Genomic DNA, 27071 nt, shown 5'->3' on the forward strand with positions numbered 1-27071 from the left:
AAACAAGCAAAATTAAATGATATTCAGGTCAGTCACAGAAACCAGGATTTGCAGGAAGCTAGGTATGTGAAATTCCTAGGAATGCAACTAGATAAAAATCTATCATGGGGGTCACACATACAGTACCTTGCAAATAAATTAAATAGCCTAGCATATGCAGTGAAAATATTGTACAATGCTACCAGTATGGGCATAAGAAAAGTAGTATATCACAGCTACTTTGAGTCAGTGATACTTACTTACTTACTCGCTCACTCACTCACTGGTCATACCGGACTCGAGAGTCCATTACCGCAGCAATGTATTTTCGCCACCTGTCCCTGTCTTGGGCTATTTCCTTCCATTCACCTTCAATACCTAGGCTCCTTAAATCAGCCTTCACATTGTCGTCCCATCTACGCCTCGGTCTCCCCACAGGATCTTTTCCCTCTAGGTGCCCTACCAGTACTCTGCGCGCTGCCTTGCCCTCATCCATTCGAGCTACGTGACCCACCCATCGCAGCCTACATGATTTAATAATACTGATTATGTCAGGGCTTGAATAGAGTTCGTGAAGCTCTTCGTTATGCAGTTTTCGCCACTCTCCGCTAATGTCATCCCTTTTTGCTCCGAAAATTTTCCTCAAAATTTTGTTTTCAAATACTCGAAACGGCTTTTCATTTTGCACAGTGAGAGACAAGTCTCACACCCATACAGCATAACTGGTAGAATAATAGTTTTGTATATTCTAATCTTTAAATTCCTAGACAATATCCGTGATGAAAGTAATCTATTCAGTGAGAAGTAGCACGCATTTCCCACCCATAATCTCTTCTTCAGTTCGGATTCAATCTCATTTCTCGAAGTGATGTCCATGCCTAGATACTTATCGGTGTTCACTTTTTCAAACTGCATGTCTCCAACTCTTAACATTTCCTGATCTACTGCTGTTGGCATTCTAGTAGTAACCAGGTATTTAGTTTTGTCTTCACTTTTCCTTAGACCTACATCTTCACTAGCCTTGATTAATGCATTCGCATTTGCTGTTACAGATTCTTTCTTATCGCTAATGATGTTTAGATCATCTGCATACCCTAATATCTTAATATTTCCATTTAACTCCACACCCTCTGAATTATCTGCTGCCATTCGTACAATATATTCTAGGACTAAATTAAAAAGTAGCGGAGACAGGGCATCTCTCTGCTTAAGTCTGTTCTTTATTACAAATTCTTCTGACTCCAATTTCTCCACGTGTACTCTACCTTTTGTGTTTTTCAAACTTGCTTCTATAAGTCTAACATACTTCTTTGGTATTCCAAGTTCCAAAAGAATTCTGTACAATTTTTATTGCAATACTGAATCATATGCTTTTGTAAAATCTATGAAAAGATTATGAACTGGTTTATTGCATTCCCATTTCTTTTCCAAAATTTCACGCAGGGTGAATCTTTGGTCTATAGTTGATCTGTTCCTCCGAAAGCCGGCTTGGTAATCCCCCACAATTTCATCTGCATATGGTGTAAGCCCGCTTAGCAAAATATTTGAGAAAATTTTGGAACATGCTGGTAATAGTGATATCCCTCTATAATTACTACAATCCATTTTGTTGCCCTTCTTAAAAATTGGGATCAGAATCGATGGCTGCCACTCTTCAGGTATCATCTCTGAGTTCCATACTTTAGTTATCACTTTGTGAACTACTACCACCAAATTCTGTCCCCCATTTTTAACTAATTCTGCAGTTATGCAATCTGATCCTGGTGCTTTATGGTTTTTCAATTTGTTGATTGCATCTCTTACTTCCTTTAACGTTGGCTCAGGTATCTGGGGTTCTGCTGTATGAGTCAGTAATAAGGTATGGAATTGTATTTTGGGGTGCCTGAAACCATATATGTCGAATACTAAAACTTCAGAAAGCCATCATTAGAAATATGTACAATGTAGGTCGAAGAAAATCATGTCGCCCACTCTTAAAAAATCTGAGTATACTAAGTCTTCCCTCACTATACATATATGAGCTGATTATCTTTGTACATAGTAACCCTGATTCATTTGTAGCAAATCATTTTCAACACGATTACAAAACTAGAAATCAAAAGAATTTTATGCTGCCCACACACTGTTTAAAACTTTATGCTCAAACTCCACATTATATGGTTATGAAAATTTATAACAAAGTGAAAGGAAGAGAATTGCTCAGCATAAATTTAGAAACACGGAAAAAATCCTTATATGAGAAACTAGAGCAGAAATGTTACTATTCAGTAGAAGAATTCATAAATAACAACCTGAAAATTTGAGCAGGAGAGAGCAAATGCTTAGGGCTGATAATGTTAAAAGTTTGTTACTTTTGAAGAAAAATTATTAATTGCTTAATTAAGTAATTATTCAGTACTGTGTATTATATTACTGATATTATAAGGAAAATTGTAAACCAGTTTTTGTGTTTTGACGAGTCTCCTGTACTTTTAAGTCAATGGCTTGAAATTGTATGTAATGAGACAATAAACTTCTACTTCATGAAGAGTTAACACATCCCCAGCAATCAAAGGGTTAAGGTGTAATTGATTCAGTGGTTTATGTCTTTTGTCTATGCCAGTAAGGTTACCGTCTACAAGCATTAAAGTGTTGTCTACGTTTCTGTAGCAGTATATGATTTTTTGATTAGTTGGGTTTTTTGTTTTGAAGAATTTTTCTTCCAAGCTGTTAAAGAATATGTCAGCTATGGTTCCAGCAGTGCGACTCCATCTTTTTGTGTATATATTTTATTATCAAACTTGAAGTAATTTTGGTGTGTGATAAGTTTTATTAGTTGTAATATTTCTGTAGTGCCATGTATTGAGATTTTTCTGGATTCAAGTAGGTTTTGTTCTATGATATCGGTTGTTTCCTGCATTGGAATGTTCGTGTATAGGTTAGTAATGTCAGAAGATATAAATCTTGAATTTGGAGGTATTTTTATCTCTTTGATATTTTTAGCTAATGTTCTAGACTTTCTTACTATATATTTTTTGTTGTATGTGTAAAATTTATTAAGGAGGCTTTTTAATTTTGTCCTAATATAGTATGTGGGGCTGTAAACATTATCTACTACAGGACGCATAGGAACAAATTGTTAGTGTGTTTTAGGGTTTCCATGGATATATATCTTGATTTTGGTGTTCCTCATAAGATAGTTTACTGTTAATTTCTCACTGGCTCCATAATTTTGCTCCATATTGTCTGACATGACGTACCAACCTTGATTCTGCTGAAATCTTGATGCTGACATAGGCCAAGATGAGTTTTTTCTGTAGACAAACCTTATTAAAAGTCACACTTTTGATCAGTATTACCATTTTTATTTTTATCCTTAAGTATTTCAATTTGGAACTTTTCAGTTTTAATGAAGGGGAGGGCCCAGTATCTTACTTATTTGCTGTTGTTTGTTGGTGACAGTATAGCTGTTGTAACCCTCACTGTGGGCCGCAGTGTTTACTGAAGGTAAAGAAATTTTGCAACAACAACGTAAATTGTCAATTAGTCCATGAACCAAATAGTAATAGTTTTTGGCACAATATTCATTTAAGTCACAAACAGAAATTATTATGAGATTATTCTGGGGTAGTAAAATAAAACACAAGCTTGACTAATCTGGATAACATGTATTTCATAATGAATGTTTCATAGCCTAGTGGTCATGCAAAACCACATGTACAGGTTACTTAGCACTAAACACATAGTAAACAGTCACAACATTTTAGAGTACATCGGTAGAGGCAAGTGGGATAACAGTAACTGAGGCAGAGACTACCATCAGACAGCCTTTTATTTGGCCACTACATTTGCTCTTGTGACGGGCCTGTGATATCAGACTGGTTTCTGCCGCAGGCACCCTTGCCAAACCTGTGCAATAGTACATATATCAATACATCTGTGTAATCCATGTTCATGTTCAGCAGGATTACTAAATCCCTCCCCCCCTTGAAACAGCATGTAGGGCAGCACCTGCCCAGCTGGTGTGGGGGTGGACGACATGGAAGCAGGTGAGAGGTGGACAGTGTCACTCCAGGGAGATGTTTGGGGCTGCCAACGATGCTGATGGTGGATCCGAACTTCTTGTGTAGAACCAGAGATTTCTACAAGCAGAGACACCCCTGTGGGATAAGGTGGGGTTAGTATTCGACATTGGTGAAGTCGAATTGATGTCCATGACCATATCTCACAGCTTGCAAGGGTTGATAGAAGAGAGAGAGAGAAGATCCAACGGAGAGCAGCGCGCTTCGTTACAGGATCATTTAGTAATCGCGAAAGCGTTACGGAGATGATAGATAAACTCCAGTGGAAGACTCTGCAGGAGAGACGCTCAGTAGCCCGGTACGGGCTTTTGTTTAAGTTTCGAGAACATACCTTCATCGAAGAGTCCAGCAGTATATTGCTCCCTCCTACGTATATCTCGCGAAGAGACCATGAGGATAAAATCGCAGAGATTAGAGCCCACACAGAAGCATACAGACAATCCTTCTTTCCACGAACAATACGAGACTGGAATAGCAGGGAGAACCGATAGAGGTACTCAGGGTACCCTCCGCCACACACCGTCAGGTGGCTTGCGGAGTATGGATGTAGACGTAGACCGGGCAGCCATCCTCTGAGACCTATGACTTAGCTGTGGTGGTGTCCAAGATGGACTCATTGCTGCAGGAGGCCATTGACCAGAATGCCGCAACTGGAGTTGATTGCAGTGATGATGCAGCATCCCAGATTTTGTAGCCACCAGTATTGCCTGATGTCCCTGTTTCACCATGAACCCCGGATCCACTTTGGATTCCAGCTAAATGTGTGAGCCCACACTAGGGCTCTCACACACAATGGCATGGCTGTGCTGGCTTCTTGTTCCAGTGGTGGATATAAGTGATTGACAAACATCCTGTGAGGTGCCCATGAATGAGTTCTGTCAGTCTTGCACCATTGATGGGTGTGGGCCTGTAAGAAGCTAGATTCAACAGTGAGGTTATGAGAGGTGGAGCACAGGCTCAGATTACAGAAACATGAGAAGAAAACTGGTTTGTAAAATCACAGAAAACCTGAAGCTGTTTGGCCAGATGGGTATTTGAACAGTCGTTCCCCAAATGTGAGGCCAGCATGCTAAATTTGGCAAGGAGTTTAGCTCTGAAGCCGAATTAACCACCCCTAAAGCTCTAAGATTTTTTTCCTTAAAGGTACAAACTGCTGATAAGGTGTTTAATACCTTTGCAGGTGCAAAACCTTTTGAAATCACCTGCTGTTAGTTGGTGAAGTTGTTGGTCACTAACATGTGAGGTGCACTGTCTGTTGTCAAGATTCTTTTCGAGGCTCTCACTGTGGCCAATGTAGTTGTCAGTTGGTGGAGGACAACATAGAGGAAATGGGAGGAGACCGTGATGTTTAACCATATGAATTCCAGGAAAAGTCTCACAAAATTGGCATAATCTCCCGTCTCTTGACTGCCTTTGTGCAGCACTTGGTGGAAATAACTGGGATGGGGCCATTTGGTATGCCTGCAAATGGTACCCTGTTGCGCCACCCATGCAGCGTCATTGTCCACACAGGGGCAGTAGATATATTGACATACCAGTTGCTTCATCCTATAAATTCCTCATTGGGATTGATGTGTGAACTGAAGCACCCGAAGTTGCAGAGAGGATGGTACTACAACCTGGCACTGTTTATTATCTTCTGTAAGGAGCACTACACTGTACCAAATTTGAAGTTGGTGACACCAATGGGAAAAAAAGACTAAGTGGATCTGCACTGGAAAGCTTGGGAGGCCAACCCAATCGGAGGTATTGCAGGACCTGTTAAAGAAGCAGATCATGCTAAGATGATGTAGCAATGTCCTGGGAATTTATAGGCAAGTCATCAAGCGACTTCTCCATTTGGTCGTCTAACTGAAAAAAAAAAAAACTTTATCCAGGTATTCAAATTTAAGATCCAGACCTTCCAGAAGGTGAGGTAGTGCATTATAATGCAGAGGAAAAGTGTGATAATGAATAGAATGCTTAACATTATTCAATTACATGGTATATCAATGAAGGCAGTGTTCCATATGCTCAGGTCATTTAACCTTGGGACATCTAAAATAATGGCCACTGCTTCTTTTTCAGGCCGAGAATAATACTCCTGAGCTGGAATAAATGTCTACAACTTAAATGTGATTAGTCTCTCTGTTCCAACTTCATAACGTATGAGAGAGAACTGCCCTGATGCCATATGGGGGTGCATATTTGGACAAGGCCATTTGCAAATTGGGCTGGTAAGTCAAAAGGTCAGGTAGAAATTGTAGGGCTCATTTTAGCTTCCGAAAAGCTCTGGTGCATTGTTCGGCCCATTGAAAGGTGCTTTCTTTTTAAGGAAACTATTTAGCAAATGGGCTATGGAGGCTGCTTGGGGAATAAATTGTGCGTAGTAATTCATTTTTCCGAGAAATTCCTGAAGATAATAATGTAAACTGGAAGTTAGCTTGAGAAGTATGGATATAGAAGTAGAAGGTCGTTAATCGGTTTAGGCACAGGCCTATTCTGAATAGGCTCTACGTATTCTGTTGTGGGCCAACGACCCTCTTCACTGAGGATATAACCTAAGTAACCCACGGCTTAAAGAAGCCACATTTGGAAAAGTTATACTTCAGGCCTTTCTGTGCAAGGCACGCAAAAACCAGATGAAGATTGTGCAAATATTTGTCTGCTGTATGACCAGTGTAATTTACACAATATGAAATTCCAGCAATAGTCTGTTCAAGAAACTTCTGGAATGTGATGGGAGCACTTGCCACACCAAAGGCAATATGTTATACTGATATAGTCTGAACAGCATTTTGAAGACTAATATCAAATTATTTGAATAACACAATCTTGATCACAATGTTATTTACTTTTGATGACCAATTTCGGCCAGTGTAGACCATCTTCAGATCTAGAAACTAATTGAAGCAAGTGTTCCTTTTCAACAACTCATATTTAATATCTTATGAGAGTTTTCATCAAAACGCAACTGAAAATAGGCATATGTGAGATAGATTTTGGAGAATAATTTACATCTTGAAAGTTTAAGAAAGAGCTCACCCGAAAAAGCAAGAATAAGAGTCAGTGTCCACCTGAGCATTAATGGTGTGCTTCAAGTCCTCCTCCTGTCAAAGAGAGCCCCCATGTTTGCTAACCACCACTAATTTCGAAGCCCACTGACTGTAGTAAATGGTGGACGGAAGTTGTTGTTGTTTTAGACTGTCCAATTTAATCTTAACCTTATTCTTAATGGCCGGTGGAAATGAGCAGGCTTTGCAAAATCTCAGACTTGTTGTAGGCTTTAAGACAATGTGAGCCTGAAATTCAACTAGTTTCCTCAAACCAGCTTCAAACAGTGGCACAAATTTTGTATGAAGCATATCAATGCCAGCATGAGGTACTGTCAAGCTGAGGGAACATATAGCATAATGTAATGAAAATCTTACAGCAGCATATGCATCAAGGCCAAGTATATTCTCCACCAATGGATACACCACAATAAAAAATTACACTGTTCGAGACACCAGATTATAAGTGGCCATTAGTTATACACATATTATAAGTGGCCGTACAACAGCAGTTTTGATTGTACTGCACTGCACTGCATTGAACTGAACGAGGGAGCACTCACACTTAAGTACGTCAGCTGGTGTATCATTGAAACTGATGCACTGGTATAAAAAAGAATAGCCACTGGGATGTTTCGTGCTGTTGTGTGTAACAAAACTTTATGTGGCACCAGCACCTGATCACTTCCGGAAGTATTATTAATTTGAAATAATCTCGATCATTTGGTGCTCCACAGCTGATTTATATTAATAAGAACCGTCACATCTATAGTTAGATATGTTTATTATTTCACAATTGGTTTTGTTCAATGAACATCGTCAGGTAACACTGAAAATTCACCAAATAACTTCATAATGTTCTCACAGAATTATGTCGATATCATGACTCAAAAAGTCTAATTATCTTACTCGACACTGAAGACATGTTCTAGAACATGATGAGCACACAACACTCTACCAGCTGTGTGGTACAAACACAGTCAGCAGTAAGTGAACGGAACATAACATGCTCTGCACACTTTGAATTGTACAGTTACACTGCCTGGTGCCCAGCTCGCTACGACACATGTCTGCAATGAGACATTCACATAAACACTTATAACATTCATCCTCATAATGTAGGGTTTCTAAAGCTTAGGATGCAAGGAAAAACAGTCAGGGCAACTGGGAAATAAAATATATTGCCACGAACAAAACCTGGTACTACTCTGGGATTGCAGAGAATGCAGATGTGTGGACACTGCTGAGCAGAACTTGTTTACCATGTTAGAGTCTGTGACGGAAACCCACTGTACTATACCACTACTATCTGGGCCACCTGTGAAATGTCAAAATCTGCCTAAAAAGTTTGTTGCACTTCTTGTTATATTTAAAATACATGCGCAATTGGCAGCACTTCGACCGATGAGACTTTCAGTTGTCGTAAGGCTTGCATGCGGATCTCCGTATTGGGAACGAAGTGAAGCGCTGCATTGTGAATTTTAACTCTCTGCTAGTGATTTACCATATTTATGTCTGAATTTTCACAACCAAGCTGCTTAACTACAGTGTCTTTCTTGTGACGTTGAAAGAATTTTAGCCTTGCTGCTACCACGTGCATTTTAATGGGAAAATGCTCAGACAATAAAGAGAGTATGTCAGACAACGGTAACTCTGATGGAATGGACAGCAGGGCTAACTTTTGAACCAAGGAATATAACTAAGGATTTGTAGACAGCAAATACTCATTTGCGATCTGGATATTTAATATCACTTGCATGGAAATATAGCACACTGTGAAGCAAAATTGCAGGCTCCTCATCTGCACATTTATGTTCTAACCCTTGTGTTAGGCTACAGTATTTATTGAACCTAAAGAACTTCTGTAACAACAATGTAAACTGTCAGTCACGTATTTCATAATCAAAGTTCTGTATAGACTAACAGTGATGGAAACTACAATTTCATGATACATATAGGCAGTACACAGCTGTGGGGTTGCAGAGTCCACGGGCAGAGCTGAGTTGGGTAACAGTAACTGAGGCAGATATGGCTGATGGGTGGCCTTATATTTGGCCCATTACAGACGCTCGTGTAACTGGCCTGTCATATCAGCCATGTTTCTGCTGCAAATGACTTCCCCACATATGTGCAATGTTACAGACACCTATACATCTGTATCATCCATTGGCACATCTGATGTGGTTGCTGAAAGATCTGTGTGCCATTCTTAGTTGTGACCCTTGCAAAGAAGCCGCTCGATTCTTGTTCAGAGTGTAAAATAAATTCTACACAAACTTTCAGTTCAGTTGAATGACACACATTTGGCTGGAACATTCTGGAAGCGGAGCACATGATGAGCAATACAATAAGTAAAACTTAACCCTTCATTACACACTTTTTTTAGAAGTGTATATACAGGGTGTTACAAAAAGGTATGGCCAAACTTTCAGGAAATATTCCTCACACACAAATAAAGAAAAGATGTTATGTGGACGTGTGTCCGGAAACGCTTACTTTCCATGTTAGAGCTCATTTTAGTTTCATCAGTATGTACTGTACTTCCTCGATTCTGATGATCAAATTCTAAATTTTCACAATCAATATGTGTGGGCTGACGAGAATCCGCACACAATTGTGCAATCACGTCATCAACACAGATTTTCTGTGAATGTTTGGGCAGGCATTGTTGGTGACGTCTTGATTGGGCCCGATGTTCTTCCACCTATGCTCAATGGAGCACGTTATCTTGATTTCATACAGGATACTCTACCTGTGCTGCTAGAACATGTGCCCTTACAAGTACGACCCAACATGTGGTTCATGCACGATGGAGCTCCTGCACATTTCAGTCGAAGTGTTCGTACGCTTCTCAACAACAGATTCGGTGACCGATGGATTGGTAGAGGCGGACCAATTCCATGGCCTCCACGCTCTCTTGACCTCAACCCTCTTGACTTTCATTTATGGGGGCATTTGAAAGCTCTTGTCTACACAACCCCGGTACCAAATGTAGAGACTCTTCGTGCTCGTATTGTGAACGGCTGTGATACAATACGCCATTCTCTAGGGATGCATCAGCATATCAGGGATTCCATGCGACGGAGGGTGGATGCATGTATCCTCGCTAACGGAGGACATTTTGAACATTTACTGTAACAAAATGTTTGAAGTCACGCTGGTACGTTCTGTTGCTGTGTCTTTCCATTCCATGATTAATGTGATTTGAAGAGAAGTAATAAAATGAGCTCTAACATGGAAGATAAACTTTTCTGGACACATGTCCACATAACATATTTTCTTTCTTTGTGTGTGAGGAATGTTTCCTGAAAGTTTTGCCGTACCTTTTTGTAACACCCTGTATAAAACAAAGATGATGTGGCTTACCAAATGAAAGTGCTGCCAGGTCGACAGACACACAAACAAACACAAACATACACACAAAATTCAAGCTTTCGCAACAAACTGTTGCCTCATCAGGAAAGAGGGAAGGAGAGGGAAGGACGAAAGGATGTGGGTTTTATGGGAGAGGGTAAGGAGTCATTCCAGTCCCGGGAGCGGAAAGACTTACCTTAGGGGGAAAAAAGGACGGGTATACACTCGCGCGCGCGCACACACACACACACACACACACACACACACACACACACACACACACACACATATATCCATCCACACATATACAGACACAAGCTTGTGTCTGTATATGTGTGGATGGATATGTGTGTGTGTGTGTGTGTGTGTGTGTGTGTGTGTGTGTGTGTGTGCGCGCGCGCGCGCACGAGTGTATACCCGTCCTTTTTTCCCCCTAGGGTAAGTCTTTCTGCTCCCGGGATTGGAATGACTCCTTACCCTCTCCATTAAAACCCACATCCTTTCGTCTTTCCCTCTCCTTCCCTCTTTCCTGAGGAGGCAACAGTTTGTTGCGAAAGCTTGAATTTTGTGTGTATGTTTGTGTTTGTTTGTGTGTCTGTCGACCTGCCAGCACTTTCATTTGGTAAGTCACATCATCTTTGTTTTTAGATATATTTTTCCTACGTGGAATGTTTCCCTCTATTATATATATGTGTGTGTGTGTGTGTGTGTGGTATTTCAAATTGTTCAAGGATGTCAGGAAAAATGTTGAAAAAAATAAGATGTTTTTAAGTCAGAAAAAAATTTATTTTTATTCAGTTTGCATTTATGCAAAACTGTGGGAAACTTATCATATACACTCATAAGTGACACTTTGCACATATGCAAAACTGTGTGAAGTTTTTCACACAGAAAGATTATTAACTGTAAAATATAGTTTTTTCATGTCAAATTAACAACAGATATGAAAGAATTAATGACATATTCGAAAATTAATGAAAGACACATGTCTTAATCACTATGGAATGCAAGAAAGCAGTTTTTGTCTTTATTTAAACATAAATTCATTTTGCACTTTTCACACATGATAAAGGTATAGCCTTTTTCAGTTAGGGCATTTGCATGTTGTTCTCTTCTTATTCCACACTGGCCAGTGATCATAAGGATCTAACCTTACTTCCTTTGGAGGTAATGATGATCCCTTATATCTCATCCTGTTTATCTCTATTGTATCTGTGCTAGCTGGTCTACCTTGGTTTTTGAGCCAATTCAGTTCTAAATTTCTTCTGATGCATTGACATGTTTGCTGCTGTTTGTTTTTTTTTTTTCCATTAGTACCCTTCTGTACAGAATCCACGAATTTATTACAATTATATCAATCAGATGGAAAAACAAACGTAAATACCTGCGTTTGGATCTAATTTTTATATGACATCTTCCAATGTTGCTATCCAAGAAATCTACATTTTCCATATGTGAGTTGTAAACAGATACAACAGCTGGACACTGCCCCATTCTGTGCCCTCTCCTCTTTCTGTCAAATCTTGTCACTTCAGATTTTGGCAGCTCACCAACAAATGTATACAGGAAACAGACAATATTATTATCTTTATACAAAACAAAGGAAATGTCCACATTGTCAACAGTAGTGATGCATTCCTCAGAATAGCCACTTACTTCTTTCTTCAGTTCCTTTTCAAATTTGCAATTTGCTATCCTATTCCTTTGTATTGTTCCTACACTCTGGATCCCAAGTTTTAAAAGGTATACAACTAGATCCATAGAGGTATAATATCTGTCAAAGTAGATCTTGTAATTCTGATGGCTTGGAACTTCCCTTATGAGGTGAACCACAACGTTTCCAGATGTTCCAATATCTGGTTCATTATCTAACCTGAATTTTGGATTATTTTCTTGCCCACTGTAGATTTCAATTTTGTGTGTAAACCCCATATCCCCACACAAAACAAATAGTTTATACCCCCATTTATGTGGTTTGTCTTTCATATAAACCTTCATGTGGTGCCTTGCTTTGGTTGCACAGATTTGTTCAGCAACTGACAAACGCTCACTCATTGGAATCAAAAGCCATTTTTTATTCCTATGATCAATTATAGGTTTGATTTTGTACAATTTGTCATGATCTTGACTCTCAGGGTCTGGCCGCTTTGTATTGTCATTGAAATGCGGAGTGGCCATCAGACACTCAAAGTATCTCCGAGACATTGTCTGTTTTACTACCTCAACACCAATAACATCATTCCAGAGATCTCGAACAGCAGTAGATGGAGCTGAAGAACTAATAATACATATGCCTATAAGTTTATGAATGTCATGAATATTGCAATTAAATGGTTTGTTTGGATTTTTTTGTGTGCTGTAAAGATTAGTTTCATCAACAATTTTTGCCATTAATTCATCATTAAAAAAATATTTAAAAAACTGATATGGTGTGGACAACTCTAGCACTGACTGTGGCAGTGAGGACTTTCCTTTGAATATAAATTTATTTATCATTTCCAAAGGAAGCACTTTGTTTTTTCCAGATGATTCAATTTTTCTGAACCTTTTGGTGTTTTTCAGAAGCTTGTGGTACCTGTGCATCAGCAACAGCTTCATTATCATCATCCTTCAAACAATAATTATTTGAATTATGTGTATTAACTACAGTAGCCTCAGGCTCGCTATAACTATCTGCAGATTCCAGATCATTTACGTTTATTGTCGGGTCTTCATCTGAATCGTCAAATTCTAACTCATCTTCACTGCCAGAAGGGCATTCTAGGGCCACGAATTCTTCATACATCATCACTTTACGCCGTCCATCGTCGAAATACGAGAATGACTCCATTACAGCACTTGAACCATCACAATAAACTAGAAAAAAGCAGAAAGAAGGAAACACTACTTTCTCATCGTTCGATTGTGGATAGAAGTATTATTACGCACTACTGCCCATATGCAAACGAAATTGATTTGTATACTACTCACATATTTACTAGCAGAAATACAAGATGAACGGAGCAGAATACTCTCCAATGGTTTTAGAAGCACTACAATTTTTTTGCATTCACGTGTTCTTCCATTCAACTACTAATAATCACCACCGAAAGAAAGCAATGTCAGCCTGACTTACAATGGTACTCACAGCATCACACATTGTCGCGTCATACACTCAGTAGCGCATTCCAGTGGCAGAATCTTATCAGTTACCGTCATAATACAACATAGCACATCAGCAAAGCAGTTTCAATCGTTAAACTTCAAGAACAATGGCAAAAAGCTAGTTGAAACTTTGCTTTGCATATCTGCAAAGCAACGCAGTGAAGGGTTATATTTTATAAATTTTTATTCAGTGCCACTCAAACTGTGTTGTCACTTGAAAGTCTTCTCTGGAGTCACAGTCTGATGTGTTTGTCATCCAAACCAATTTTGAATGGTCTACTCTGTTCTTACACTTGCTGTAATGAATGATCTTCACCAGTATATTGGATCTTAATTCTTTTATTAATTGTAATTTGTTTTACTTGTATGTTGGTCTGACAGTAAATAACAGAAACTTGTTTGGTGCCAGTCTCAAGTGGAGCAACCATCTTTATACTTCCACCTACGGCCCATTTTTTTTTATTATGATTTCTAAAGAAACTGCCACATTGCAGGATAATAGCACAATATTTTCAAGATTCATTACAAATGTGGCCTATGTTTTTAGATTTTTGTAATGTAATTGGCATGTCTCTTTGAATAACTCCTGACTGTGTACAAATATTTCTGTGACTTTCTACCGTGAGGAGAACAAATATTTGGCTTGGCTGTCATTATTGCTGTTGTCAGCCTTCATTACATAACCACTATGAGCATAATAATAATATTTCCTAGTACACTAGTGACCAGTAAATGGCATGCATATTAATCTTAAGAGCAGGTGTATCCAATTTTATAAGGCGAGAAGGTGCTTGGGGCATTGCACCTCCCATTGTATCGTGTCCATTATACTTGAATTATTGTATCTTTTGATATTTATGGCTTAAAATAAATTCAACCCAGATGTTAGTATGAAATATGTTGTCATAATAAGTGAACAACACATACAGTTACTTTTACTATATTTACATTGTCACCCCCCTGCAGGTCCGGGGGTTAGAAACGGCCCGAGGTGTTCCTGCCTGTCGTATGTGGCAACTAAAAGGAGTTTCACACATATCGGCCTTTATGTGATGGTCCCCTGTAGGGTTTGACCTCCATTCTTCAAAATTTTTCCAAAGAGCGAGCCAATTGTGGAAGGGCGCCTTACAAGGTGCATCGTGTCCATCGTGCATTGAGATCTTTAGCCCACATTCTTGTCGTCGCATTGCAGTCCAGCCCATTCTCCATCTCTTGGGCGAGGACACCTTCCTGAGTGCGTTTTCCACCATGCACTATGCAGTGTGATTTCTGTGTCGATGATGACCGTGGACTTCTTTGCACCTGATATCCAGCACGGTAGCCAGTCCGTTGTGGTGGGGCCGCCGTGTACCCTGTTGGTTGTAGCCCCCTGACCACACAGGGATCGGTCTGCTGATGCCTGCACCGTTAACTCCCCACGTATGCCGAGGGGTAGATGCCCATCCCCCAGGGGCATCGGGACTCCCGGCAATGGCTATCCTGCCAGGTGGCCTTTGCTGCGGCTGGGTGGCGCCCGTGGGGAGGGCCCCTGGTTGGAGTGGGTGGCAACAGGGCAGATGATACGTGATGAAGCGTAGTCCATCATCTCTTGCTGGTGGTGAAACATCAGCAGCCTCTAAGCGATCACGAGCTCAATTCAACGCACAGAAGTACGACCCCAAATCGTTCCCCTCCCAGGCCACACCATGGGAGGAACGTCAGGCTAAGGATGGCAGCGGATCTTACTCACCCTGGTACCTTGTATGTTCGAGAGATGGTGGGGAATCTTTCATGACGATGAAGCCTCAGTTTTTTGTAGAGCATTTAGAGGACAAGTTCGGGGAGGTGGAGGGCTTGTCCAAAATGAGATCTGGGTCAGCCTCGATCAAAACAGCATCCTCTGCCCAGTCACGGGAGTTACTCGCTTGTGACAAGCTGGGGGATGTTTCTGTAACCGTCACGCCTCATAAGAGCTTAAATATGGTCCAGGGTATCATATTTCACAGAGACCTTCTTTTGCAGTCCGATGATGAGCTGCACACCAATTTAGAGCGGCGAGGTGTACATCACGTCCAGTGTGTCCACCGGGGTCCGAAGGATAATCAGGTTGCCACCGGTGCCTTCATCTTGGCCTTTGAGGGTGATGCATTACCCAAGAAGGTCAAGGTGACGGTCTACCGGTGTGATGTAAAGCCCTATATCCCTCCCCCGATGCGGTGCTTTAAGTGCTGGAAGTTCGGCCATATGTCTTCCCGCGTCACATGCCGAGATTGTGGATGCCCGTCACATCCCAATACTCCATGTGCCCTGCCTGCCATCTGTGTCAACTGCGGAGAGCACCATTCGCCTTGCTTGTCTGACTGCAGGATTCTCCAGAAAGAAAGGAAAATCATGGAGTACAAGACCCTGGACTGACTGACCTACACTGAGTAGCCTGCATCCTGTGCATATGACATCATCTTATGCTGCTGCTACAACAGTTCTGGCACCATCAGCTCCGCCAACCCAGGTCACCTCTCAGAGCCGGAAGACTACACCCCCCCCCCCAACCCCCACCCCCCAAACCGTCAGGGACGTCCGTCCCCACTTCTAAGCCGGAGAAGCGTAAGTCTTCTTCAGCTTCTCTCTCTAGGAAAGGGTCCCTTGGGTCACTCCTTTCCCAGGTTTCTGCTAGTGGGAAAGACGACACCCGCCAGTGGCTGAAGAGCCCAAAAGCAGCTGGTCGTAGGGCTTCACGCTCATCCTAAGACCCGGATACTGAGCCAGTGAAGTCCTCCCAGCCAGGGAAACCCGAGGAATAGCGAGAGGAAGCCAAAAGAAAACCTCCAAGGCCAAGAAAATTGTGGTGGAACCCACACCACTTCTACCTACAAACTCTGGGGCTGAGGATCGGGTGGAGGTTTTGGCATCCGCTGAGGACCTAGATCTCACCACACCCTCAGACACAATGGATATATACTGCTCAGACAATAAATTGGTGGCAGCAGGTGACTCTGAGGCGTAAACTTCCTCATTGAAGCTTCCACGCCTTCCCAGTCTACGATGTCATTCTCCAGTGGAATTGTGGCGGTTTTTTCCACTGGCTGGCTGAGCTACAGCAACTGTTAAGCTTTACACCTGCTATCTGCATTGCCCTCCGGGAAACCTGGTTCCCAGCAATGCAGACCCCTGCCCTCTGCGGCTATAAGGAATATTACAGGAACCGTAGCAACTATAATTGAGTGTCATGTGGAGTTTGCGTTTATGTCTTAAACTCTGTCTGTAGTGAACATGTGCCCCTTCAAACCCCTCTTGAAACTGTGGCTGTCAGAATAAGGACGATGAAGGAAATAACTGTCTGCACTGTGTATCTTCCTCCAGATGGTGCAGTACCCCTGAATGTATTAGCTGCACTGATTGATCAACTCCATAAACCTTTCCTACTTCTGGGAGATTTTAATGCCCATAACCCCTTGTGGGGTGGTACCACGCTTACTGACCGAGGCAGAGTTGTCGAAACTTTACTGTCGTAATTCGACCTCAACCTCTGCCTCTTAAATACTGGGGCCTCCACACATTTCAGTGTGGCTCGTGGTAGTTACTCAGCCTTTGATTTATCAATTTGTAGCCCAGGACTTCTCCCATCTATCCACTGGAGAGCACATGACGACCTGTGTGGTAGTGACCACTTCCCCATCTTCCTGTCACTGCCCCAGTGTCAGGCACACGGACGCTTGCCCAGATGGGCTTTGAACGAGGTGGACTGGGGAACTTTCACCTCTGCTGTCACTGCTGAATCTCCCCCACACGGTAACATCGATGTCATGGTTGAGGAGGTGACTACAACAATTGTTTCTGCAGCAGAAAACGCAATCCCTCCCTCTTTAGGGTGCCCGAGGCATAAGGCATCCCTTGGTGGTCGCCGGAAGTCAATGAAGCAATTAAGGAGTATCGGCGAGCTCTACAGCAGCATAAGTGGCACTCTTCCCTGGAGCACCTCATAGCCTTTAAATGGCTCCGTGCTTGCGTTTGCCAACTTACCAAAAGATGGACACAGGAGTGTTGGTCGACATTGGGGGCCATATGTCACCTTCCCAAGTCTGGGCAAAGATCAAACGTGTTTTTGGGTACCAGACCCTAACAGGTATTCCCGGTGTTACCATAAATGGCATGTTATCTACCGATGCAAACACAATTGCCGAGCACTTTGCTCGAGCCTCTGCATCAGAGAATTACCCTCCAGCCTTCTGCACACCCAAACGGTGGCTGGAAGGGAACGTTCTCTCATTCACTACACGCTGCAGTGAATCCTATAACACCCCATTTACAGAGTGGGAGCTCCTCGGTGCCCTTGCACATTGCCCCGACACAGCTCCTGGGCCTGATCGCATCCACAGCCAGATGATTAAACATCTCTCATCTGACTACATCTTCTCGTCATCTTCAACCAGATCTGGTGCAATGGCATCTTTCCATCGCAATGGCGGGAGAGCACCATCATTCTGGTGCTCAAACCCGGTAAAAATCCGCTCGATGTGGATAGCTATTGGCCCATCAGCCTCACCAATGTTCTTTGTAAGCTGCTGGAACGTATGGTATGTCGGCTGTAGGGTTGGCTCCTGGAGTCACATGGCTTGCTGGCTCCATGTCAGGGCGGCTCTACCAATGATAATCTTGTGTCCATCAAGTCTGCCATCCGAACAGCCTTTTCCAGACAGCAACACCTGATTGCTGTCTTTTTTGACTTACGTAAAGCATACAACATGACTTGGCGACATCATATCCTTGCCACGTTGTATGAGTGTATCCAAAACTTCCTGTTGCTCCATACTTTCCGTGTCCAAGTTGGTGACTCCTGTAGTTCCATCCACATCCAGGAGAATGGAATCCCATAGGGCTCTGTATTGAGTGTCTCTCTATTTTTAGTGGCCATTAATGGTCTAGCAGCAGCTGTCGGGCCCTCCGTCTCACCTTCTCTGTGTGCAGACGACTTCTGCATTTCGTGCTGCTGCTCCAGTACTGTTGTTGCTGAGCGGCGCCTCCAGGGAGCCATCCACAAGGCACAGTCATGGGCTCTAGCCATGGTTTCCAGTTTTCAGCCACAACGTCGTGTGTCTTGCACTTCTGTCAGTGTCGTACCGTTCATCTGGAACCCGCACTTTACCTTAGTGACGATCCACTCACTGTAGTGGTGACATCAGTTCCTAGGACTGATTTTCGACGCTCAATTGACTTCGCTCCCTCATCTTCATCGGCCTAAACAGAAGTGGTGGCAGCACCTCAATGCCCTCTGTTGCCTGAGCAACACTAATTGGGGTGCAGATCACTCTACGCTGCTGCAGCTCTACAGAGCCCTTGTCCAATCCCGAATTGACCATGGAAGTGTGGTTTATGGTTCGGGAGTGTCCTCAGCATTGCATTTACTCGACCCTGTGCACCACTGCGAGGCTCAGTTAGCAACAGGAGCTTTTAGGACGAGACCAGTGACCCGCGTACTGGTGGAGGCTGGTGTCACTCCACTGAAGATCAGACTGCTCGCCAGTTACACAGCACACATTCATAGTTCCCCTGAGCATCTGAATTACTGTCTCCTTTTCCCGCCCACGGCAGTCTATCCCCCGCATCGGCGGCCCAGATCGGGGCTAACGATTCCGTTTCGCATGCAGTCCCTTCTCTCCAAACTGGAGTCCTTCCCTTTACCACCTCTACTTGCGGTCTGTTTACGTATGCCTCCATGGTGTACATCTGAGCCACAGCCTCATCTGGACCTTTTGCATGGCCCTAAGGACTCCGTTAACCCTGCCGCTCTCTGCTGTCACTTCCTCTAGCCGGCCGCGGTGGTCTCGCGGTTCTAGGCGCGCAGTCCGGAACCGCGCGACTGCTACGGTCGCAGGTTCGAATCCTGCCTCGGGCATGGGTGTGTGTGATGTCCTTAGGTTAGTTAGGTTTAAGTAGTTCTAAGTTCTAGGGGACTTATGACCTAAGATGTTGAGTCCCATAGTGCTCAGAGCCATTTGAACCATTTTTGTCACTTCCTCTCAATTCTTGACGTGTTACGGGGCTCTGAAGTGGTTTACACTGACAGCTCAATGATTGATGGTCACGTAGGCTTCACATATGTTTATTGGTGATGTATTGAGCAGCCCTCCTTGCCAGTTGGCTGCAGTGTTTTCACTGCAGAGCTGGTGCCATATCTCGTGCTCTTGAGTACATCCGCTCGTGCCCTGGCGAGTCATTTCTCCTGTGTACTGACTCATTTAGCAGCCTACAAGCTATCGACTAGTGTTACCCTCACTACCCTCTGGTGGTGTCCATTCAGGAGTCCATCTGTGCCCTGGAAAAGTCCCTCCGTTCCACGGTGTTTGTGTGGACCCCAGGACAGTTCGGAGTCCCCGGCAACGAACTTGCTGACAGGCTGGCCAAACAGGCGATGCAGAAACCACATTCTGGAGATAGGCATCTCCGAAGCTGACCTGCGTTCTGTCTTACACCATAGGGTTTTCCGGCTTTGGGATGCGGACTGGCATAACAGCACACTCGACGAACTGCGTGTCATTAAGGAGACAGTGAATGTGTGGAAGTCTTCCACGCAGGCCTCTCGCAGGGAACCAGTTGTCCTCTGCCGGCTCCGCATTAGCCTTACGTGGCTAACGCACGATTACCAACTCCGTCATGAGGACCCGCTTCAGTGTCGCTCTGGCTCCCAAATGATAGTCGTCCATCTCTTGCCGGACTGCCTACTTTTAGCCGCTCTGCGGCAGACTTTTAACTTTCCCAGCACCCTGCCTTCGGTGTTGGGCAACAGTGCCTGCACAGCAGCTTTAGTTTTACGTTTTATCCGTGAGAGTGAGTTTTATACTCCTATGCAGGTTTTAGCGCGTGTCCTTTGTCCCTCTGTGGCCTCCACCCTAGTACTTTTAGGGTGGAGGTTTTAATGTGTTGAGAGTGGCTGGCTTTCCCTTTTTATTCTGGTGGTTGGCCAGCCACTGTAATCTGCTTTCTTGTTTTACTCTCTTCTGTTTCTAGGGTCTCTCCACTGTTTTCTTGTCCTCTTTCGTTTCTTTTAGTGTTCGGTACCTTCCCTTCGTTCTTGTGGCTTTTCCTTTCTTTCCGTTTTGTGTTACATGTTTCATCCATTTTATTCTCACACTTGTGGCCTCGTTTTATTCGGAACAAGGGACCACGTAGTTTGGTCCCTTCTCCCGCCTTTAAACCGACCAATCGACATTGTCATATATTTTCTAGCAGGGCTGCCATTATTTGTGACTATATGTGTTAACGACATACTGAATTTAGAAGTAATATCAAAATCAACTCTTTCATGAAATTTCACTTTGATTGTCACACTTTTTGCCGGTGTGGAAAATTCTAGTACGAGTCGCAAATGACGGCAGTCGAGTTTAGATTCATTTTGTACACCTGACATCACACATTGTGCGTCAGCCGGTGAACATTCGGTAGTGTTCTGAGCACTCGGCTCTGAACGCCGTAGCCAGAACGAGTGTTAGACGTGAGTGTAGCGAGTTAATTAGTGAATTTTCATTCCTTTTGTTGCAAGTTGTCACCGCTGAGAATGGTGGTAAGCGACAAATACTATATAAGCAAACGACAGACATAAATGCACGCTACACACTTTCTTCAAGTACAAAGCCTTTCTACACACGTACTGGATTTGGCAACATTGCAGTCCCTGTCCGAGCCTCAGCCTTCGCGGACCACAGTCGTTTGTGTATCGGACTATAGTGCGCGTCGCTCACCGGCAACTTGTTGTTTAAAGAGCAACCTGTAGTGAGGGGCCGGTATCTTTGGCGTATACTGTGCTAGGCTGCATCTTCCTTTGACAGTCCCTAACATTTCGTCATTTGAGACAAAAATACCTGCACTACTTGAAACACAACAGCAATTGCTCCCTTCATTGTTTAATTTGATTATGAAGTAAGTGCAGGAAGCTCGTGCTTTATCCTACTCTTTTCATTTTGGAATATTCAGAGACTCATTTACCATGATGCTTTGATACTTGCAAAACACTAAACTGTGATTTGTGACAGTTTATTTTGATTCTGATTTTTCTAGATTATGCTGTTGGTTTTGGTGGAAAATTTGGAGTCCAAGCTGACAGGCAAGATAAGTCAGCAGTTGGTTGGGATCATCATGAAAATCTTCATCAACATGAAAGTCAAACGGATCATAAACAGGTAAATTCCTTAACTGGTAGTCATAAACTGCCTAACATAAACTTCGATAGACTGGAAATCCGATCACTTTTTCACAGCCGTGTCGTGTATTCGCGTAGAAACTCACTCGGAGCCCAGTAGGTTTTCATTTTCTTGGCATTGCAAAGATGCAATGTAAGCCACATAAAATGGCTTTCACACTAAATTAGTCTCATTGTGTACCCTTATTCTTTTCAGCTGACTTCAGTAAGAACTGAGCCGTGTCCTATATACAGTTGTCAGTCTGGTGCAACTGTCAAACTCCAATTGGTAGAGTCTACGTGCACTGCAATAAATATAGTGTGTTGTCTTTCTACACGATTCAGTTTATATCTTTTCTTTGTATATAGCGTATAAATCATTTTGATAATCAGAAATTTCACTAATCCGTCATTACTCGATGAAAATCACATATTCTTTCGTAAGAACAAGACTTGTACAATCTGTGGCACTGTCTGGTTGCAATGTAATTGCTGAGGAAAGATCGTGATATTTATATGAAAGATGTTTGTCTCAGTTTAGCTAAGTTTAGTCAGTAACATATTCCGTGAATCACCCAGATAGATCGTAATGATGTGGAACGAATCGTTATACGTTCACGTCGCAAATTAATTTGTACGTATGGTTACATTCTGAACATTTCTATTTCTTTTTTATTTATTCATTCTTCCATTGCACAAAAATTAAACTGAGAATAGGAATGTAGTGAAAACCTCCAAAAATGTATTTAGATTTTTGCTTTTTCTCATTTACAATTTTATACAATAGGTACAAATGCATATAGATTTTTTTTGTGCCCAGTACAGATGTTTTCAAATAAAGCATTATCTGCTTTCACTTCATGTAAAACATCCATCCAAAAAGTTCCATGACAGATTTTATTCCTGATGCGTAATTGATGTCAGCACGGTAGCTGTGGTGGCAGCCTGAGCTAGCAGCTGAAAGCAAGAGATGTGCATTTGACTGGTCGGTTGTGAGCAGGAAGTGTTAAGTAGTGGATGTGTGGCTGTAGCGAGTCGACTTTGTTGTTTCACAAATCACAGTGGCGTGACAAGCAGTGATTTGATTACGTGTTTTACTTGTTACTACAGCCATGGAGACATTTGAGTCAATGAAAAATACTTATGGCAATAATTGTTTAAGTTGTGCACGAGTGTTTGAGTGGCTTAAACATTTTAAAGGAAGATAGGTGTCACTCGAGAATAAAGGGAGCTCAGGGTGTCCCACCTCAAGTTCATCTGACTGAAATATTGAGAAAATTCATGATCTTTTGCAAACTGACCATCATCTCTCATGCAGAGCTATCACTGAAGAACCAAACATCTCTAAATCAAATGCTCAAGACATTCTGCACAATGTTTTGAAGAAGAGAAAAGTCTGTGCAAAGTTTGTCCCACACAGCTTGTCTCCTGAACAAAAAGGACGATACATGGAAGCTTGCCACATATTGATTGAAATGCAAAGCAAAACATGGACAATTTTGTTGTGGAAAAAAATTATCGCAAGTGATGAGACTTGAGGTTATCAATACAAACCTACCACAAAGAATAAAGTGCAGAATGTGCCTTTGATGGATTGCCAAGACCAAAGAAGGTGGGAATGACAGAATAAAAAGTGAAGACAATGCTCATTGTCTTTTTTGGTGTTCATGGCATTATCCACAGGGAGTTTTTCCACTGGCACCACTGAAAATTCCCGGTATTATTTGGTATTGGGAATCTGTTGTGCAACAGTGGAAGGGAGGGATTTCTTTGTACTGCATGAGACAATACATCCAATCACATGGCTGCAGTTGTAGTGCAGTTCCTAATGTAAAAACAAGTGCTAGTCTCAATCATGCTTCATACATGCCTGGTTTGGCACTGAGTGACTTTTCTTATACCCAAAAATAAAATTAACATGAAGGTTGAACACTTTGATAACATAATCCATATTCAGGCCAACATGGCATGCAAGTTTAACATCATCCTGAAGGATGGCTTTCCTGACAGCTTCACATGGTTGTATGAACATACTGTGTGTTGTACTATTGTGTGGGGAGGTGATGTAGAATACCTACAGCATTAAAACAACAATCTTAAATTTTCTCTGATTTTTTATTAATCCAGTCTCAAAACTTATTGGACTGCTGGTGTACACCTAACATCTTTAAAGGAAGTTTCTCTCCCAGTTTGTCTCAATCTGCCACATTACTCAGTATGTTTTTCAGGATAAATATGTGAGAGCTATGCTCTCAAACCATATTTAAATAAAAATTTATTATTTCATTTAAATTTGTCTTTTGTATTCCATGAAGTAGATTACTTCGTAACTATAGTCATTGCTTTGTGACTTAAATTTGTCATATTTGGAATCTCATGCTGTATCCATGAATCCATGGAAGCAGCTAGTGGTTCCCACAGAACATAAATGAGATTGAGAATTGGGTTGAGCCAGGGGGGATGCTTGGATAGCCTAATGATACAGCAGCTACTTGTGAAAAGTAGGACCTTCAAATTCTTGTTCTGGTCATGGCCCAAATTTTCTATTGTCACTTCAGATGAATGTCTGTATAGTTACTATGATATTAATGGTAGTCACAGAATATGTCTGGTTGTGTGTTTAATATATATAAATAGTTTGTGCTATTGTTGGCACATTTCAAAAGTTTCTATAGTGAGTTACAATTTCACTTGTGAATTATTAAACCTATAAACAAATTTGAAAGCATTCTCACAAGAAAGTGAAATAAAGAAGCAGAACTTTAATATTTTTATGCAAATATTCTCAAACTATATCAGTTATGTCCAAATGAAACTAAATAACACCTCTAACTATGTATACCACAGAGGTATATTATCATGTATGTTTCGAGCTGGTATTATGCTTGCAAGTCTTAGCCACTCTTTCCTCCAGGCACCAGCCAAATAGTTATTCCAGACATTAGTTCTTTTGTTTATTTTTTTTTATCAGTGTCAGAAATACATATGAAACATTACTTTAATGTTTCAGGGATTTGGTGGAAAATTTGGACTCCAGACAGACCGAGTTGATAAATCAGCACATGATTTCAATGCAAAACCAGAAAAAGTAGGAACAAATTATGAAAAAGTGAAACCAGATGTTGGTGAGTCATTTATTATTATTATTATTATTATTATTATTATTATTATTAAGCATTAGTGCTGTACTTTATCACATTTTATTTGTACTTCAGTACTTTGGTTTTACTTCAGACTACACCTGTAAGACATGCAGGTTTTATTTTAGAAGTGTACTGCTCTTCCATCTTATGTAAACATTGGAGAATAGTGACTAAATCTTGCATGGTATTAGAGTGACATGCAGCTGTGTGGATGGGTGGTGAAGAGATGCACACGAGCAAGTGGGAGTTTTCTTATTGATGCACCAGCCACTTGCATCATTCTATTGATTCTGTCTGTTTTGGGTGCTTCAGCATATTTTTTGAATATTTTGTGTTGATTTTCTTGTTAGTACACACATTGTACCAACTGGTTCAGCATTATGGTTTTACTTATGGATGTGATAGAGGAAACATTACAAATAACACATGCGTAAGCAAGGCAGTTATAGTTACCTTAAGTCAGTTACTCAGGAGAATGTCAGGAATGAAACTGAATGTGCCCAAGTGCTGGCAGTTGGGGAATGTGTTGTGACAAAGTCTTTCTCTCTGTACAAAATGCATCACTCACTCCAAGCCAGTCTGTCTGATGCTGTTAAAGAAGGGCTACGTGCAAGTCATGTGGTTACAGCTTACTTAAAAATCTGTAAGTGTCAGCTTACAGTGTAGTACATCATGTTGACTTCACAATTATAAATCATTGTTGGCTATCTCTCTACATATTCGTGGAGGTATGTACCATCTATGCAACTAAATGAAGGCAGTTTGTCTATAGCCATTTGCAATTTGCTTCTTTTATTTGGGAAGCATCATCAGTGGCCTGAAATACGTGTTTCCTTTTATACGTGCAATAAACGTATTATGTGGTAGACGTCCTTCCTAATCCTTCCCTAGTCTGATGGGTCCCCCCCCCCCCCCCCCAAAATCAACCAACAGAATAAAAGGATTGTGCCACAAGGAAGCCTGTGAACTTAGATTTGAAAAATCAGGAGTTTGTCATTAAAAATTTTCAGTTCTACTGCAACCTTATCAGAAACAAAATATGCAAAATACAGCATTTTTTAAAATAAGCCCTTTTTATTAACTGCATACCCTGCGATGGGGTGTATGTACAGGTATCTTCTTCTTCGTAACGTGCAGTCTTCCAGCAGCAGAGGTTGGTTATACATATATAGCTCTGATACTGGCAGTGCAGAATGGAAAGCTTCTCGTAATGTGCAACTATGTCATCTTTGAACGTCTTTCGGCCATGAGTTTTTCTTTCTTATGATGGACCTTTTGCCATTTATGTTCCCTTCAGTAATAAGCTGTAATAATTGATCTCTCTTGCCTCTCATTATATGTCCCAATCATTGTCTCTTTCTTTGTTTTATTATATGTTGCAGTTTTTTTTGTTTTACTTTTTTGCCCAATGAAGAACATGCAAGAGACAATAATACAAATAAATTTCAAAAATCTCAAATCATTTTTCAATATTTAGATCAATGGTCCAAGTTTCATGCCCATAAAGGAAAATAGATAATATGAACACTGAATCATTTTTGTTCTTTGTGTAGACTAAAGTCTGGTCTCATGAAGAATTTTCTCACATCGACGAATTGTTTTCTGGCATATCAGAGTTAAATTACAGAAATGAGGACGTCTTGAAATGAAATAAGACACTGATCATGGTGCACCTAAACAATGAAAGAATGCCTAGATGGCACTTTATTTATCAACATCAGCTATACATTAACCATTTTGACAGACTCCTCATCAGATTGCAGAAGAAATAAGTAAGACATACTGAATATTGTCAAATTTTATAAAATGTACAAGCTAGGCAGCTTGAACTTGTGTTGCTGCATGTTTTATAGATATGCTGCACATTTCTGTATTTTAATTTTAAACTTTCATTCTTTTGTGAATGTGAATAGAAAAAAGACCCAGCAGTCTGCATTCATTGATGAATTGTTAGTTCAGGAGTCAAATAAGAAAGCTTTTCATAAAATTTTTACTGTTTCTAAAGTACCTACCTCTGATAGAAAATTCAGTTGTGTGAATACACATACCTCATTTCTGTATTTGCAGGTTGATGGTCTTCTGTTGATAATAATTCTTGAAACACAGTCACATTAATATTTGTAATTATGTAGAATGTTTGTTTACATCCAGAAAATTCTTTGCAATTTGTTGACTGTAACAACATATTGGATTAATCACTTCAAAA

At 41.4% G+C, this 27071-nt stretch overlaps 1 protein-coding gene across 1 annotated transcript in view; it reads left to right on the top strand.

Moving 5' to 3' along the window:
- The window catches only part of LOC126249055 (src substrate cortactin), a 139820-nt gene that overhangs the window by 78757 nt on the left and 33992 nt on the right, over positions 1 to 27071 (top strand). Inside the window, exons 7-8 of the mRNA XM_049950689.1 lie at positions 21602 to 21723; positions 24733 to 24847. Coding sequence (XP_049806646.1) covers positions 21602 to 21723; positions 24733 to 24847 — 237 coding nt within the window. The remainder of the gene's footprint in view (positions 1 to 21601; positions 21724 to 24732; positions 24848 to 27071) is intronic.

This window comes from Schistocerca nitens, chromosome 3 (assembly GCF_023898315.1).
Source record: "Schistocerca nitens isolate TAMUIC-IGC-003100 chromosome 3, iqSchNite1.1, whole genome shotgun sequence".
Classification (NCBI taxonomy): domain Eukaryota; kingdom Metazoa; phylum Arthropoda; class Insecta; order Orthoptera; family Acrididae; genus Schistocerca; species Schistocerca nitens.